General features: G+C 46.6%; 1 protein-coding gene across 8 annotated transcripts in view; it reads right to left on the minus strand.

The window, feature by feature from the left end:
* Atpalpha (sodium/potassium-transporting ATPase subunit alpha) overlaps positions 1-14,549 on the minus strand; it is an 80,422-nt gene that overhangs the window by 30,935 nt on the left and 34,938 nt on the right. Inside the window, exon 1 of one of the 8 annotated variants that reach the window (XM_076781166.1) lies at positions 7,696-7,816. The exons of 5 other annotated variants lie outside the window; for them this stretch is intronic. In XM_076781166.1, coding sequence (XP_076637281.1) covers positions 7,696-7,707 — 12 coding nt within the window. In that variant the 5' untranslated portion in view covers positions 7,708-7,816. Of the gene's footprint in view, positions 1-6,908; positions 7,053-7,695; positions 7,817-14,549 lie in introns of those variants that run through there. 2 more of the 8 variants (XM_076781164.1, XM_076781167.1) reach the window with 2 other exon arrangements.

Below are 14,549 nucleotides of genomic sequence, written 5' to 3' on the forward strand. Positions count from 1 at the left end.
CGAGTTAAGTAGTCTGGAACGCTCGAGGATCGGTCAATTTGCGAAAAAGTATAAATTGCATTCGTAATAAATCACAAGTTGACTGATGCAACCAAGTTATACAATTTTTACGCGTCGACGTGAATTTATTAACAAGACGATGACCACTTGGGAGATTGTGAATTCTCAGTAGTACTGAATTCAATTATAAAATTATCGAAAGATTCGTCGATTCGTTATAAATTTTCGCTAAAACGCGACACAAATTCAGGCAAATTTTTAACAAAATTAAATACAAGCTTCGATGCATTTAATCACAGTTCGTCAAGCTCGTTATCAACGTTAAAAGCAGCTCTATTGTTCAGGTGATTCGCGGCGTTCTCGTTGATAGCATTTTTTAAAACGATCGACATTTTCGAAAAGGTTGCAACTTTGTCGAGACGCGATTACCGTCGTTTAAAAATAACTTCTTAATTCCTGTGCAACAACTTTGTAGTAGCAAACGGGCTGAGTGCCAAATAAAGATCCTTTAACCGTGAAACGAGACAATTTGATTTAAAGAACTATTATACAAAAATATTTAACAGGTTTAAACATTTAAATCTATGTAGTTGAACCATTGACACGTTATGTCTTTTCTTTAGGATCATTAACAGTGGTATATAATTACAGAAAAATTACAATCCTCTAAATTTGACAATTGTACACAGTAGCAACCGTGTGACGCTTTTGGCAAACGATATTTTACAAATCTTCAGTGGTCCAGCTACTAGCTATTATAGGTTAGTATCGTTGCTTTCGTTGGTACGCCATCGCGGTTCCCCATTCTTTGTTAAAGCGCCAGCGGGAAAAGGGCAATCCCTTTGCGGGCCAACGACCGTCGACTTACTTCGTTAAGGGGAAACATTGGTTTAACCGAAGACCCGCAAACGCTCTAAGCAGAAGTCTTTGAAGAGGCTATTACAGCATTCGGATTTCCGCTGGATTTCCAGGCCGTTTTCTTTCGCGACCGACGAGAGCAAATGGACTTGGCTCGAGAATCTAATCTCCAAATTGGCGATACTCCGCTCTATGGGGGCCGAGAAACTAACCTAATCCAACTTGATGCTTAAATACTTCATCAGCATTCTTCTAAAGAGTCAGGGGCTAGGAAAATTATCATCTACACTCGTATAAAATGTATCGTGAGAAATGGCAAGTCTTTAATCGAATAAAATGGACCTACCACCGACGCAGAATTGTTATATAGAATAGAGGGAGGCACGGAAAAATTTCCAATTGAAGTCGAGTTAAATTTATCTACGCGAATCGATATTTCCGCTCGGAAATCCCACACGACATCGAATCAATAAATAATGCCGCCAATATCGCGAGAAGTCGTTCGAAACCTCAAGTCTCGCACGTGAATGACACGAATCGATAGCGGAGTGAGTATTTCCATCGGCCAGGGAAAGTATCTACAACTCCGTGGGACGGTAAAAGGCAAAGGATCAACCCTTTCGCAAAACCACAAAGAGGCTAACCCCGTTGCGGTATCCCGTCACCACCGGCGTACGAGTGCCCTTTCAAAGAGGAAAGTTGTGTTGGAAATAAAGTCCTTTGAATACGCAACGACTCGAGAAGACGTCAAAAAAACGTATTAAATATATAATCCTTCTTCTCTTTAACATAAAAATTAATTATTAGTCTTATTTTATGATTCTACGTTTTCAAATACCCGCTAAATTTTGTATACGGTATTATTCACATTTGAATTGCATGGCTTCAAAAATGACGTCACAGGGAATAAATTATTCACGCGTATACGCATGATATGAAACTCTACATCCGAACAATAATAATAATCTGTTTCTACTGCACTCGAGTTGCATGAAACATAAATTGAAAGAAAAAATAGAACACGATACGTATATGTAAAGATAATTATAGGTACAGGCTATCGATATACGTTGTTTGAAACCTAACCTATTTGACAATACTCGAGAGTGTTAACCCCCAGCAACAGAAGGCCGCCGATCCACCAGACGTTCGTTCGTTCGTTCGTTCTATTAAAATTTACATCGATCAACTACTGCACATTAGTATAAACAATATGCATTTTAACAATTCAGTTTAACGTGTTACAGTTCCGAACAGTTGTCCACATTCATAATTATCTATAGCAAAGGGGAGTCTGCACCGCGTACATTGCTCCAGTAATTAATTATTCAGAACCCTATAATTATAATCTAAAATTCATTGGAACTAGTTCCAACCGGTAGAAGTTAGCAACTCCGCTCAACAACCAATATAACTTTTCGTAATATCTCTGTAAGTTGATAATAGATTTTCTTTCGTACTAATTTCCATAGTAACATAACCTACGCGAGCACGAGATAATTATTAGATACAAGTCGGTCGCCAAATTTCACGCGAGTATGCATAACCTAAAAATTGACGTTCACGACAAACCTTAGAAAGTATTTCGGATACGGACTATACATTTTTGATATTACTTTTGGTTTTATTTGAAAGAAACGTTTTCTGTCGTTACGTAAATTTAATTATATTTGCAATACGAAGGGTGTATCGACGGAAGACTGAACAATTCTCGAAAATGTAGCAGAATCGATTTTCTCGCTTACGAAACAAAAATTGAAAGGTGATACGTGGCCGATGAGTGGAAAAGGGACGCGTTGAGGGGGCGGGGGGTAGAATTTGCCGACGTTATCATACGAATCGAAATGTCAGAGGAATTATAAATAGGTTAGGATCGATAGGCACCCCAGAAGGCAAGCCTGGGCGCCATCTAGTCTGCGGCCCTTCCACCTACAACAACCACCTCTGTCTGTCTTCGCCGGCCACTATTAGTGGACGTTCGATGCTTTTTGTCGATTTCTTCCAATCGTTTAAACGCGTCGAAAGCCGATCGAATCGAAAGTTTCAAACAATCTTGAGACGCGTAACGGATTCATCGAACCCCAGACGGCTCGAGTATCATCGAATATTGAAATTTCTTACGAGTACCGGAAAGCACGTTGTTCCCATTCTAATTGGGCTACTTCGAGCTATCGAAATATGGGCAACGGCTACTGCTATTTTCGAGACTTTAACTCGAGCTTTTTTTGAAACCGTTAGATCATTCAGGACTCTTAATGCTTTTCCAGAACTTCTAATTTCAGATTTTTGTCGTGCATGGTTAAAGAGGTTAAGACGGTCTAGGATCCTGTGCTATATCTATCAAACCTCGTTTCGAGTGTTGGAAGCTGCGAAATGAAAGTAGCGTTCGGATTTAGCGAATAAAGATATATAATACAATTTTGCCCATTTCTAGGTTGGAAACTATCAGAACACTCTCACGACATCATCCTCAGTCCCCATCGTTTTGGACTAAGTTTGTTTCTCCAAATAATTAGAAGAGTCTAATTAGAAACGCCATGAGATGTTTCGAGCAACGTGTTAATTATTCAGATTTAAATCTCTACCACTGAGATCTAACCATGCTACTTATGCAATATTCTACGTATTAGTTCCAACAAGAATATGAAGAAAAATTTGTTGAGCTTTGGCCACTTTGCGATCTGTCAATTATCTGGGCGAAAACCACTGCTGAAAAAACGCAATTTCTCAAACGGACCTGTTTTCATTCTCAAGCTCTCGACACGTTCGTACCAGAGGGAGACAATTCGCGCCAGGATGCTGAGAGGTTAGGACGCTGGGACCTTCGGCGATCGAGCACCAGCTTCCAACAACGGTCGTGTCTTAAGAACCTGTTCAAGCCTCGTGTGTCCTTGTCTCGCGCGAGGTCGTTAGAAACACTTCTGACGGAAATGACCGTTTTGTGGCTCGAAGCAGGCCGTACGAGAAACACTAAGTGCCGTGTGATGCGGTCAGAGGGGGGATAATTTTACGCCGCTAGCGCCTCGACGAGCGAAATTCTCGACGGACGTTGTCTCTGTCGATACGTGTTCGAGAAAATGGGTCGTTTTCGAGGCCTGGCGATCGCGTTTCCGCGTTGGAAACGATCCGTTTCGTTGATAAATCGCTGCCGCGAGAACTGTTTATCTCCAAGAGGCAAGTGGATACGGAGATAAGGAGCTTAGAAGCGACTCGAGACTCTGGAAATAGAAAAATAGACAAGGGGAAACCGTGGCCCCAAAAGTATGTATATACTTCCAAGTCGAGCGGTGGGACGATAGATGAACTCTGGAGGAGTACAGTTAGACAGGAGGTAGACTCTACGTGGCTAGAGTTAGTAGATTTCCGTTAGGCAAAACTCAAACAGTACGATTAGATAAGAAAAGTTCATTAGACAAGACACTGAGTTCGCTTAAATGAGATTCAAAGTCGGTCAGACCGGGGCTAAAGCTAGTCAGTATCATCGCACGGAGCTTCAAACGAGACTTGATCAGTGTGTCTGGGCTCGGTTAAACGCGAAATAAACCCGAGGAATAACTTAATTACTGGAGAACTAAACTTCAGACTTGGAAACCTGTCTTTGATCAAAGACGAGTGATCCCTAGCAAAAGATGTTCCAACATCGCTCAGAGCTACAGAAACGATTCTCCTCTTGCTTATGGCGTCCATTTCCATCCGATTGCTAGACAAAATTCACAGATTCTCGTCAAATCACCAAAATCAATGGTTCCTAGATCTACGTTCTGGTAGCAGAATTTCATGCAAATTGTAGGTTATAGAGGTTCGAAAAGACATAGTATCTTAAGAACAGAAGGGATTCGAGAACACGTCGAGCGGAAGTAGTACAGCTATAGGGCGAGAGGCGCAGCTCCCGTCGAGGACGATCGATTCGCAGACAGACGAGTTGTACCAGCATCGGCCGGATCTCGTCGACGATCGGCGATTCCGCGGCGACAAAGGTCGCCAAAGGCCGGCCATGACGCTAGCCGATTTCATTCTTTCCGTTTATTGTATCGCGTAATCGATCCGCTGGCAGCCGGAGCGCGCGAGCGTTGAATGAACACGAACGTCATCGCGTTATGTAACCGACTCGAACGGATCCACGAAGGGCGCAGGTCCCTTTCGCGGCCGAAGGTCACAGGTTGGGATCACCGTGGTGTTACGTAAACCCGTGTCTCCTAATCCAGTCGGAAAGATTATTCCCAAAAATAAAGAGAAAATAATACTACGTACACGAAAGTGAAACCGAGTGAACACCGACGAAGGTAAAAAGTTAACGAACAAATAGATTCGATAGGTTCACGCGGATCGACGAAACGTCCGCGGCGACCTAAATTTCCAGAAAGCCGGGCGCAGACTCCGGGCTGATAATCGACGGCCGGAAGTCGCCCGAAGAAATTTCAATGAATGAAAAACGCCGGTAAGGGCCTCTTAAAAGGATCGACCTTTTCAATTGACCGTCCTTGGACCTCCAGGCCTACGGTGCGTGGATACACATGCGGAGAAAACTAGCCTGATTCTGTCTCGAACGACGTCCAGTTACGCCAACGACGCTTAACGATCGTTCTAGCCGCATGCACGACGAATCTGAACCACCGACCATTCTCTAATTTCGATTCGATCGCTGGAAAATCGACAGTGGGTCCAGACGGACGGACGGACGGAAGAAAAGGGCGAGGTTGCGATCAAGGGCGTGTCACGAGACGTCTAGATATAAGATTCTGCTCGAGGACTGTCTGGATTCTAAACGAACAATAGACACAGACTCTTTTAGGAATTGTTTCAGGTTCCATCTTAATGTCTTTCGGTCACTACGATGAAAATCCATCGTTATCTCTCCGGACGTATCCTTGTTTCCAGCGAGCTTGCGCGCGGCCTAGCAAAAGGTGAACTTTAATAGCTCGCTAAAAATATCAGTCTCCCAGCGTTGGTTATTTTCTGCCGCGAACGATCGATCGAATTAAGGGAGGTTTCGAAGGCGGAGAGCCGAGAAAATCGTGACCGGACGATCGCCTCGCCGCGGAGATCGCGAGTCTGCGCAGTGGCGCGCTACCAGAAAATCACTAGACGCGTTTAGAATTTCGAGCCTGTCTCTGGGACGATCCTATATACCCCAGACGAGTCCCTTAACGGCCACCCACGCGTCGCGAGACGTTTCCCAAAGCCTGATATCTCCAGGCCCAACTTTGATCGGAAGGAATAAACATCGAGAAATTCGTTCGAAAGCGGATCCGACTGGATCGCCGTGGAGGATACGTGCGAAAAATCGTAACGTCCCTTTGGAAAGTCCGCAGCTGGTTTGTGGCGCGTGCGCGCCAGACTGCAACACCCTTGCCGACACCTCGCGAACTACTTCTCTCCATCCCCCGAAACTACCAACGGACTTTTTACGAGCGTTTCTTTCCCCAGCTGCCCCGCACACTCGATGACGCCTAAAAACTACATCGAGCACAACTGGGTCAGCGGATCACACTGCCGCAAGAGCCGGGAAACGGTCTTTCCCGTCGTTGCAGCGTAGTGTCTTCGGTGTGCAAGGTTTCCCGTGACGCGAACGGATAATGAGAATGGCGCTACATTCGAGAGCGGAGGTTTAGAAACGAAAGAGGAACACGAGGGCGACCGGGTCCCGTGTCAGAAATGCTCGATGGGGCCCGGAACGAGATGGACTACGGCGAACGTTCGATCTATCGCATAAATGCTCGGTGTTCATTCCCACCGCCGAGGGCAGATTTCCCTTGACACTCCACAAAGCTGCCCTTTTCTACGTTCGATTCGGGCTGTTTCCATAATTAGAATCGATCCATCTACTCCATGAACGCCTGGGCTTGGGGTCCGAATTTTCAGACAAATATCCAACGTTTACCGTGGGTGGAATGGAACCTAGTTGCGAGACTAAGGTTAGAAGCGGTGTCCTATCCATCGGTTCCGCTAAGACTATGCAGGATCGGTGTCCTATCCAGCAACGAACTAGGATTAGATAGAGCCTGAAAATGATACAGATCGAGAACGAGTTATAGAAAATGAAACGTTACCATGGTTTGCTTGCTGGACCGGTCCGAGAAGATGAAGATGTATATCGAGTAGAAAGGAGAAAGAAACGGAGCGGTGGGGGAGGGGGGACAAGCCTTTCCGACCCGAGGAGGTTCCTCGCTTTCTTGGAAACGACACCGACAGAACGAATCACTGGGAAGAACTGTTTCGCGTGGTTTCTGCGAGAGTTCGTCGCGGAAAAAAGCACGAGAGGAGAGAAAGAGAGAGATTGCGGGGAGGTTTCCGAGGTGCGAGCCATCCTTGTCTCTCTTCGACTTTCCCTCTTGCTCTCTCCCACCCTCCCCCTCCTTTCCTCGATCGAAGCTCCTCTTTAGCAGTGGTTACACCACAGCCTCGCCTCTCTCCCGCGCGCTCTCTTTCTCTCCTGTTCATTTCCTGCCCCTTTTCGGTCCAATTTTCCAAAATCGAACGCGATCGGATGATCTTGGGTCGACTGTTCCATCGAACGGTTCCCCTAGGCACGGGCAAACACACGCGAGCACACCGTGCGTCACACAGCAGCAGAATCTTCGTTATACGTCCCCGTTTACCGATCCACCGATATTCCCCGTCTAACGACTTCTATGCACCGGTGTCTCTAATCCCAATTTACGCTTATCACTCGTTCTCATTCGCACTCTGAATTTCTTCTCTTTCTTTCTATCTCACGCACGCACGTACGCACACCTCTATCGTTCTCTATCTCTCGGCTGGGCAAAGCGGGAAAAGCTGTCTAAAGCGGAGAGACTCGGTCAGAGACAGGAGATTGCCGTCTAAGCGATCACAAACCTTGTCACCCATGGCTGCGGCGAGCGGTGTTTGATGAGATAGAAGGTTAACAGCGCGGCTTCGGGAGGACCAGAGACTGACTGGCGTTTCGAGTCGTAGAGGACCGCCGGCATCATCGACCCGTCCGTCCCCCACCACGTCCGTTACCCCCACCACCGTCAACCCCTTCCACGGGCAACCAACCCGCTCTGCACGGGCATAGCGGCTACCCCCACCATTCGCCTGCTCTTGATCCGATCCCCACCACCGTCCGCGCACCTAGAGCGCCACCACCCGACCGATGAGTCTCGCGGAAGCCTAAAACTACCGATGGGCTCAAGGCGAGTCGTTTTGACCGCGCCGACGGAACTTCCGATAGCTATTTCCGAGATTCCGAGGCTCCTTAACCCTTTCGTGGACAACTCCGTTAGATTCGGATTTCTAGAGTCTCCAGTTGATATCTCCGATCGGCCAACGAGAGACATCTTACTAGAAATCGGTTGGGCAAAAAACAATTCTACGTAATTCGATACCAATTACGTGAACAGGGTTTCATCGATTTTAGCAATAAAAAATATTCGTGCATCTCTCGAGTTGTTCGATAGGGAGCCTCGAATTCCCATTGCTAGCTAGAGCCCCGCAGCCCCGTCGCCCCAATCCACGACCACCCCCCACCTCTCGTTCAAACCCTTAGCCTAGAGGAACCCCGTTTCAGGCGGCAGTCCGCGCCCCCAAACGCGACGGCGCACGCTCCGGCTGTTGTGACAAGCGGTTCTCAGCCTAACGCGGACATCCGGAAGCGGGATTCCGGGTACACCCGTCTTGGTCCCTCGCCGGGACGTCCCTGGGGAAATTTTTCGGCCGAGGAGTGTGCCATGACGTCGGGTTAATTGGAAGAGCAAGGAATACTCCTGCGACGCGTCGGGTCGATCGTACGACGTCCAAGGTGTGACGAGGGAGGGATAAGGGAGAACGGGGACACGGTGTCGCGGAACACGGCGGTTCCGGTGGTTTTCGGACGGAACCGTGGAATCTCGGACAAGTGGAACGAGCGACTCGGGCCGTAAAAGGGTGACAAGTGTGCGTCAAACACCGCGATGGAAAACCGAGACGTCCGGTAGGGTGAAGAAACTCGTCGCGTTCGATTAACGAAGCTTTGATATTCGATGCTAGGGGTGGAAATTTTCATCGCGACAGAGGGAAGAGATTTAGGGTTAGGATGAGAACCGATGCCCTGCGATCTGTGCTACTGGGGTACGCGCCACACGGCGCGCTTTGGCCGATCGGCCGACTCTACTCGCACTATTCTCTCTCTTTCTCTCTCACTCTCTTTTTCTCTCTCGTTATTCCGTTCCTTCCATTCCTCCCTCTCTGTCGCTCCTCCGCTCAGACCCTGTATGCTTTCCGGGCTCCCCTACCCGGGCTTCCACCATGCAAATATTCCGTCTTGCAGGTTATGAGGAACGATCCTCTCTTTCCGAGCCTAACCGAGTACTATGTGTGTTCTACGGGATCCTGTTTCCTCGGCGATCCGCAGGGATGATCGAATGCCGCATTATTCCCAGTCTGCCATTACATCTCCTGTAACCCGATGTTGCTGAGCCTCTCCCTGTATCGACGGGGTTTAGGTTCGATATTGATGGCGAAGCATATTTAGAGAATGGAATTATATTTATGCCCTGGTTTATGAAACTGGGCATATTTTTACTTTACGACCTGGAAGGAAGGGGAGGAAAATCTTCTTTTATGGAAATATACGCGTTCAAACCCCATTCGATGCTTTGGCTATGGAAAACAAAATTTTACTTTCCGACTTGTAAATTATTATTATCAACTAAAATGAGATTAAAGCTACACGTCGAAGAGTAATGCGGCAAATTCATACAACCAGGTGGCTTTTAATGAGATTATTAGCAGCTGTTGAGATTTGACTTAACCTCTTTGGGATACCAGCACGTACGGTGTACACTGGGTGTTTGAGTTACTTAAACCATTGAAACACGGTGGCAACTGTCACAGTTTAGAATAAATATTCATAGAGTAGAACGTCGATTATACGAATTAGTAGGAAGACAAACTCCTTACGACAATCCATTTTTATAGACACTCCTAACAAAGAACCATTAACCTAACCTCTTTCTAAGACGATAAAAAAATTCATCCCGAGTCGAGTAAAAGTTTTTTTTTGCAGGCTCGGCTTCTTATCAACGTCGGAACCTCGACGCGAAAAAGACGAGAAATTCGAAAATGACTATCTCGATTTTCGGCGTCTCTCGTTCGACGTTTAAAAGCGAAATTAGAGTCGCATCTTTGCTTTCGGCGTCTTGCGAGCCAGCCAGCCTCTAATGGATTACTTTGAAAACAGTCTCGTCTGAGCTTCAACGCGAAGACTTCTTTTGACCTTACGGTTCGATCCTTCCATTCGATATTCATCGAACGTCGTTCCACCCGAGCAGGACGACGACTGGAAATTGCATCGACTCCTTTGAATCTCCATATTGACGAGGGAAATTTTATCAGTGTATTATTCGTTGGATGATTTTGCAAAAATAAATTATCTCTCGCAAAGAAAACGTGCCGTCTTGGTTCTGTGACTATCTTGTGAACACTGTCGGTGTTCCCCAGCGGCGAAGACTTCTTTCGGAACCTAACCTTCGATTCCCTCCATCAGATATGCCTCGGAACACAGCAATACTCGGAACGGGACAGCCGTTGGAAGTGAAATCGATCTGGCCTGCAGCGTTGTTTTTCTTCTTTCCGTTTCCCCCGTGAAAGGGGAGATCGGTCTAGCGTGTCGTACAGTTTGGTCCTAAAGGAGGAAATTCAATCGGCGGGCAGGGGTTTTCTCGTTGTCGGCGATCTAATCATAGGACCGCTATCATCGCCAGCCGAGCGTCCTTCCGTACTTTTCATCGCGGCTCGTTAGACGACTCGAGTCCAGTCGTTTCCAGACTTCGTGTCGTACCGGTGACTCGGGTCATCGCCGGAATTACTTGGTAATTACTTCTGTCGTTGCCAGCGATCCAGCCGTTACGCGCGTTCCATCCGCAAGAATTCGCTGGAAAGCGCGCGCGCGCGCGACACCGACCGACGCCACGCAGAAGCGTCGATATCGACGTCGCGATAACGACTCCACTCTCATTTTTCACCTGACAACAATTAAAACATCATTCCGCGAATTTGCCTGATCGTAACTCGGACACAACCGTCCGTTGTAAATTTTTGTCGACTTGGAGAGATTGAAATTTATATGCAGCATCGTTGACACTGTCTGGCCAAGGTACGGGGATCAGACTTTGGCCTGAGCGCGAAGCTGAGGCTAAACAAAGGATCGGTGGAAGCTTCGTGGGAAGTGGAACCGTGTTTCTTGAATTTTCTCGCCCGGACGGATATTTTTCTTCTCTTCGACTTCCATTATTACGAAAAGTTCTGCGCGCATCAACCTGGAACAGTCGCGACGCCAGATCTCAGATAGCACCAGCAGGCGTTATTTTCCAGCTGGGTCGACAGACAGGAAATTGTGGACATTATAGGCCTATTGTCAAGTACAATTACGGAAAATAACTAGTGTTTCGGAATTATTAAATTACAGGTACTGGGTGCGAGTTTTTCAATTTTGAAGAAACAATTTTCCCCGTTAAAAAATTGTTTTACAGGTCACTTCGATCAAAGTTGTGCAACACCTTAAGGTAGAACTACCACGTGCCAGCGATTCCAAAATAAGTCTGCCTTCGTGCTAACGCGGTGCTATCTAAAATCCGCCCCAATTTCAATCCACGCTATTCGTTGGTAGTGAACAGATTCCAGAGAATCAGCGTACGATCGATACTCTGGAAAGCTCCGACCACCATACGACCGTGGTGAATCTGTCGAAAATACACCCTCGCGATAAATAATACAAAATGTCAAAGACCAACGGCGGAGAAGAACGGACGACGCGATCATCGAAGCGTCAGCCAGATCGATCCTCCGGTTAGGGGGGTGGAAACACTTCCGCGGAACTGGGCTAGGCTAAAGTCCCTGAAACAACTCGTTACGTAATTTCCGGGCGGCGCGTTGGTCGACAATGCGGTTCCACGTTGCGGACCGGGGATTATTCTCGGAGTTGCCGCGTTAAAAAGCAACCGTTCCCCCCTTCTAACCCTCCCAGACGTCGTACGGTCGGTTCATTGTCGCGCGTCGGCCACTTTGGCAAGAAAAGAAAGAAGCCTCGAACGCGAACGTCGTTCACGACGAACCGATAACGCCTGACAAATGTCACGGATGGCGAGAAAGGGGAGATAAACCGAAGAGGACGCGACGGCCGGCGTCGTTACCTCGGGCGAAGATGCTCGACGAGTTCTTTCGAAAACTGGGGAAAAGTCGAGTGTCCCGAGGACGGTCTTGTTACGTAACTCGTGGAAAATTGTCGGTCCAACGAGCCCGCGAAACCTTCGTTCCGGGTCTCGAGGATTCCTGACTTCTTTCAACTCTTGTTTCTTCGTCTTATTACGTGGCAATTCGAAACTTTTATTTTTTCCTCCGACGTTGATGTCGCTACAATTTTTATGTCCAACAACGTTTCGATACTCTTGGATTTAACGCTGGAACTTGGTTCGATGGGATTCGGTTAATCAGACGCTGTTTAAATCTTGTGTCCGTCGAAAGAATTACTTGGAGGCAAAAGGGGAAGGAAGCCCTTTTTCGCGTCCTCTTGAGCCGAACACAAATCTCGACGGTCGTTCACCCCCCAGCCCGATAGCGACAGACCGGACCGTAAACGGCGGGAAAAGTGAAACAGTGAGGGTTAAAGAGAAAACTTTACAACGCCGAGGGAAAAGACGAGCCTCGGGTGGCGTTCAGGTGAAAAAGGCGATGGGCGCGACGTCAAGGAAAAAAAGACGCCGCGCGATCCCGGCCAGAGAGGCATCCACTCGTCGATAATCGAACACCGTTCTCCGTGTCAAAGGGAAAACGTCCCGGAGTCACGGGGACACTCGTCACTGTCACACGAGAGTTATGAACTTGGAAACGATCCTGAAAAACCAGCCGTTCGCGAACCTTGACACGCTTGGTCGTCCGCGATTCGCCCGTTCGCCGTGCAAATTTAATTTGCATAAGCATCGCTCCGACGATTAGACGGACCGTCCTCGTCTCGAACTCGCTGCAAATGCAAGACAAAACTCGAGGTGAATTGTTACGATTACGAAAGCCTGGCCCCGTAGGGTGGATGAAAACACAACAGAATCTCCCGAGTTAGGACGCATTACGGTATGATGTAAGCATGGAAAGGGGGACCCTTAAGTATGATTCATTTCCTGCGAATCAAATTCACGTCGTATATTTTATATATCACAGATGGACTTACAGACCGTTGGAAGTTGGTGTAAGGTATCCAATGACTCACTGGCTAATTAGCTGCTCTTTCGAGGCAACGACTCGCGAGCCAGCAATCTCACTCGTTTACTAATTACCTAACCGAACGCCTAATAGAGTATAGTCGAGTATGTCGAACATTCTTACATTATGTTTTTATGCCATGCATTCTGAAGATAAAAGAATCAAAGGACATTTATCCTAGAATCAATAGTCTTCAAGATACGGTAGAACCTTGATAAGGGAGACCCAGCGTTACTTTTATCGAGGTGCTACTGTATCTCCGAAACTATCAGCTTCAGGACACGTGTATCTTGATACTTTTCTTCTCGAAATTCGATGCTGTATCAAATTCTGCTACCAAAAAAATTAAATATTACTCTAAAACGGTTTTCCTCGCCATTTAAACTAGAGTTTAGAGCATCAGAAGCATCGCATTTGGGTTCAAATGATTCTTGAAAGTAGACACGGTTAAAATTCAACCAAGAGCCAATTATCATCGGAGGAATTTTCGTCGACTCGTTGTATTTCCTTATTTAATCCCGTAAAAGGGGGCAAACCCTCGCAGTTTCACGTTTACCGGTGAGCACTTCCCCGTTAGAAGTGGCGAGGCGTCCCTGGCAATTCCATCGACGAGTTTCGGTCGTTTCGCCAACAGCCACGCTTTTACTACGCCCCCTGCGTCCTTTGAATCGCTAACTTTCGCACGCTAAACGAAATCCGTGTTTCTAAGCGAACGACAAACCGCGCGTGTCTCTTGCACGGTTACGCGAAAGTGAAAAAATTTTTTTCATAGGTCGTTTCACCCAAAAATTTTTCGAATTTAAAATTTCATTAACTCTCTATCGTACTCTGCGACTTTGTCGAAAAAAAGGAAAACTTTTAGTTGAAATTCACAAAGATTTCGCGCAAAAATAGTTTGACAAGTTATTTAACGACATCTTTGACGCACGAGAATTTCAAGTCCTTTGAAAAACGAACGAAATTACTTCGGTTCGGTGTCCAATTGTAACGATTCTCTTTGAAAAGTAACATGTTTTCCAACAATAGAGTATTCTTCTGTGCTTCGGCGTACAGTTGTCTCTGTGAAACGAGAAACTGTTGTAAACCGAAGTCGCTCAGGACAGCCAATGGAATTTTTGTTTCGATCGACATCGCGTTTATTCCGTTCGAAAGAATCAACAGCTGCGCAGAGTTTCAGAGTAATTAATGCATTTATTGTTCCGTTCAAATAATTATTGACTTTGAGGAAAATGTTGTCGAAGCGACGAAACAGTTTCCAATATGGCCGGTATCGAGGAGAACCCAGACGTCAGGCTTTATTCTAAATTCCGAACGACCGTTGACGTTTTAATGAAAAGTTGGAAAAACCATCGTCGATGTCTGTGTCGAGGCTAACTCGACGTCGTACTTTGCTTCCCGACTCTCGTAACTCGTTCGCTCGTTTAAGTAAAAACTTTTAAAAACATCGCGACGTCGGAGCTTATGCTTGATCTTATCAAGCTCTTTAGATTAAGGAG

Source organism: Colletes latitarsis, chromosome 14 (assembly GCF_051014445.1).
Source record: "Colletes latitarsis isolate SP2378_abdomen chromosome 14, iyColLati1, whole genome shotgun sequence".
NCBI classification, from domain to species: Eukaryota; Metazoa; Arthropoda; class Insecta; order Hymenoptera; family Colletidae; genus Colletes; species Colletes latitarsis.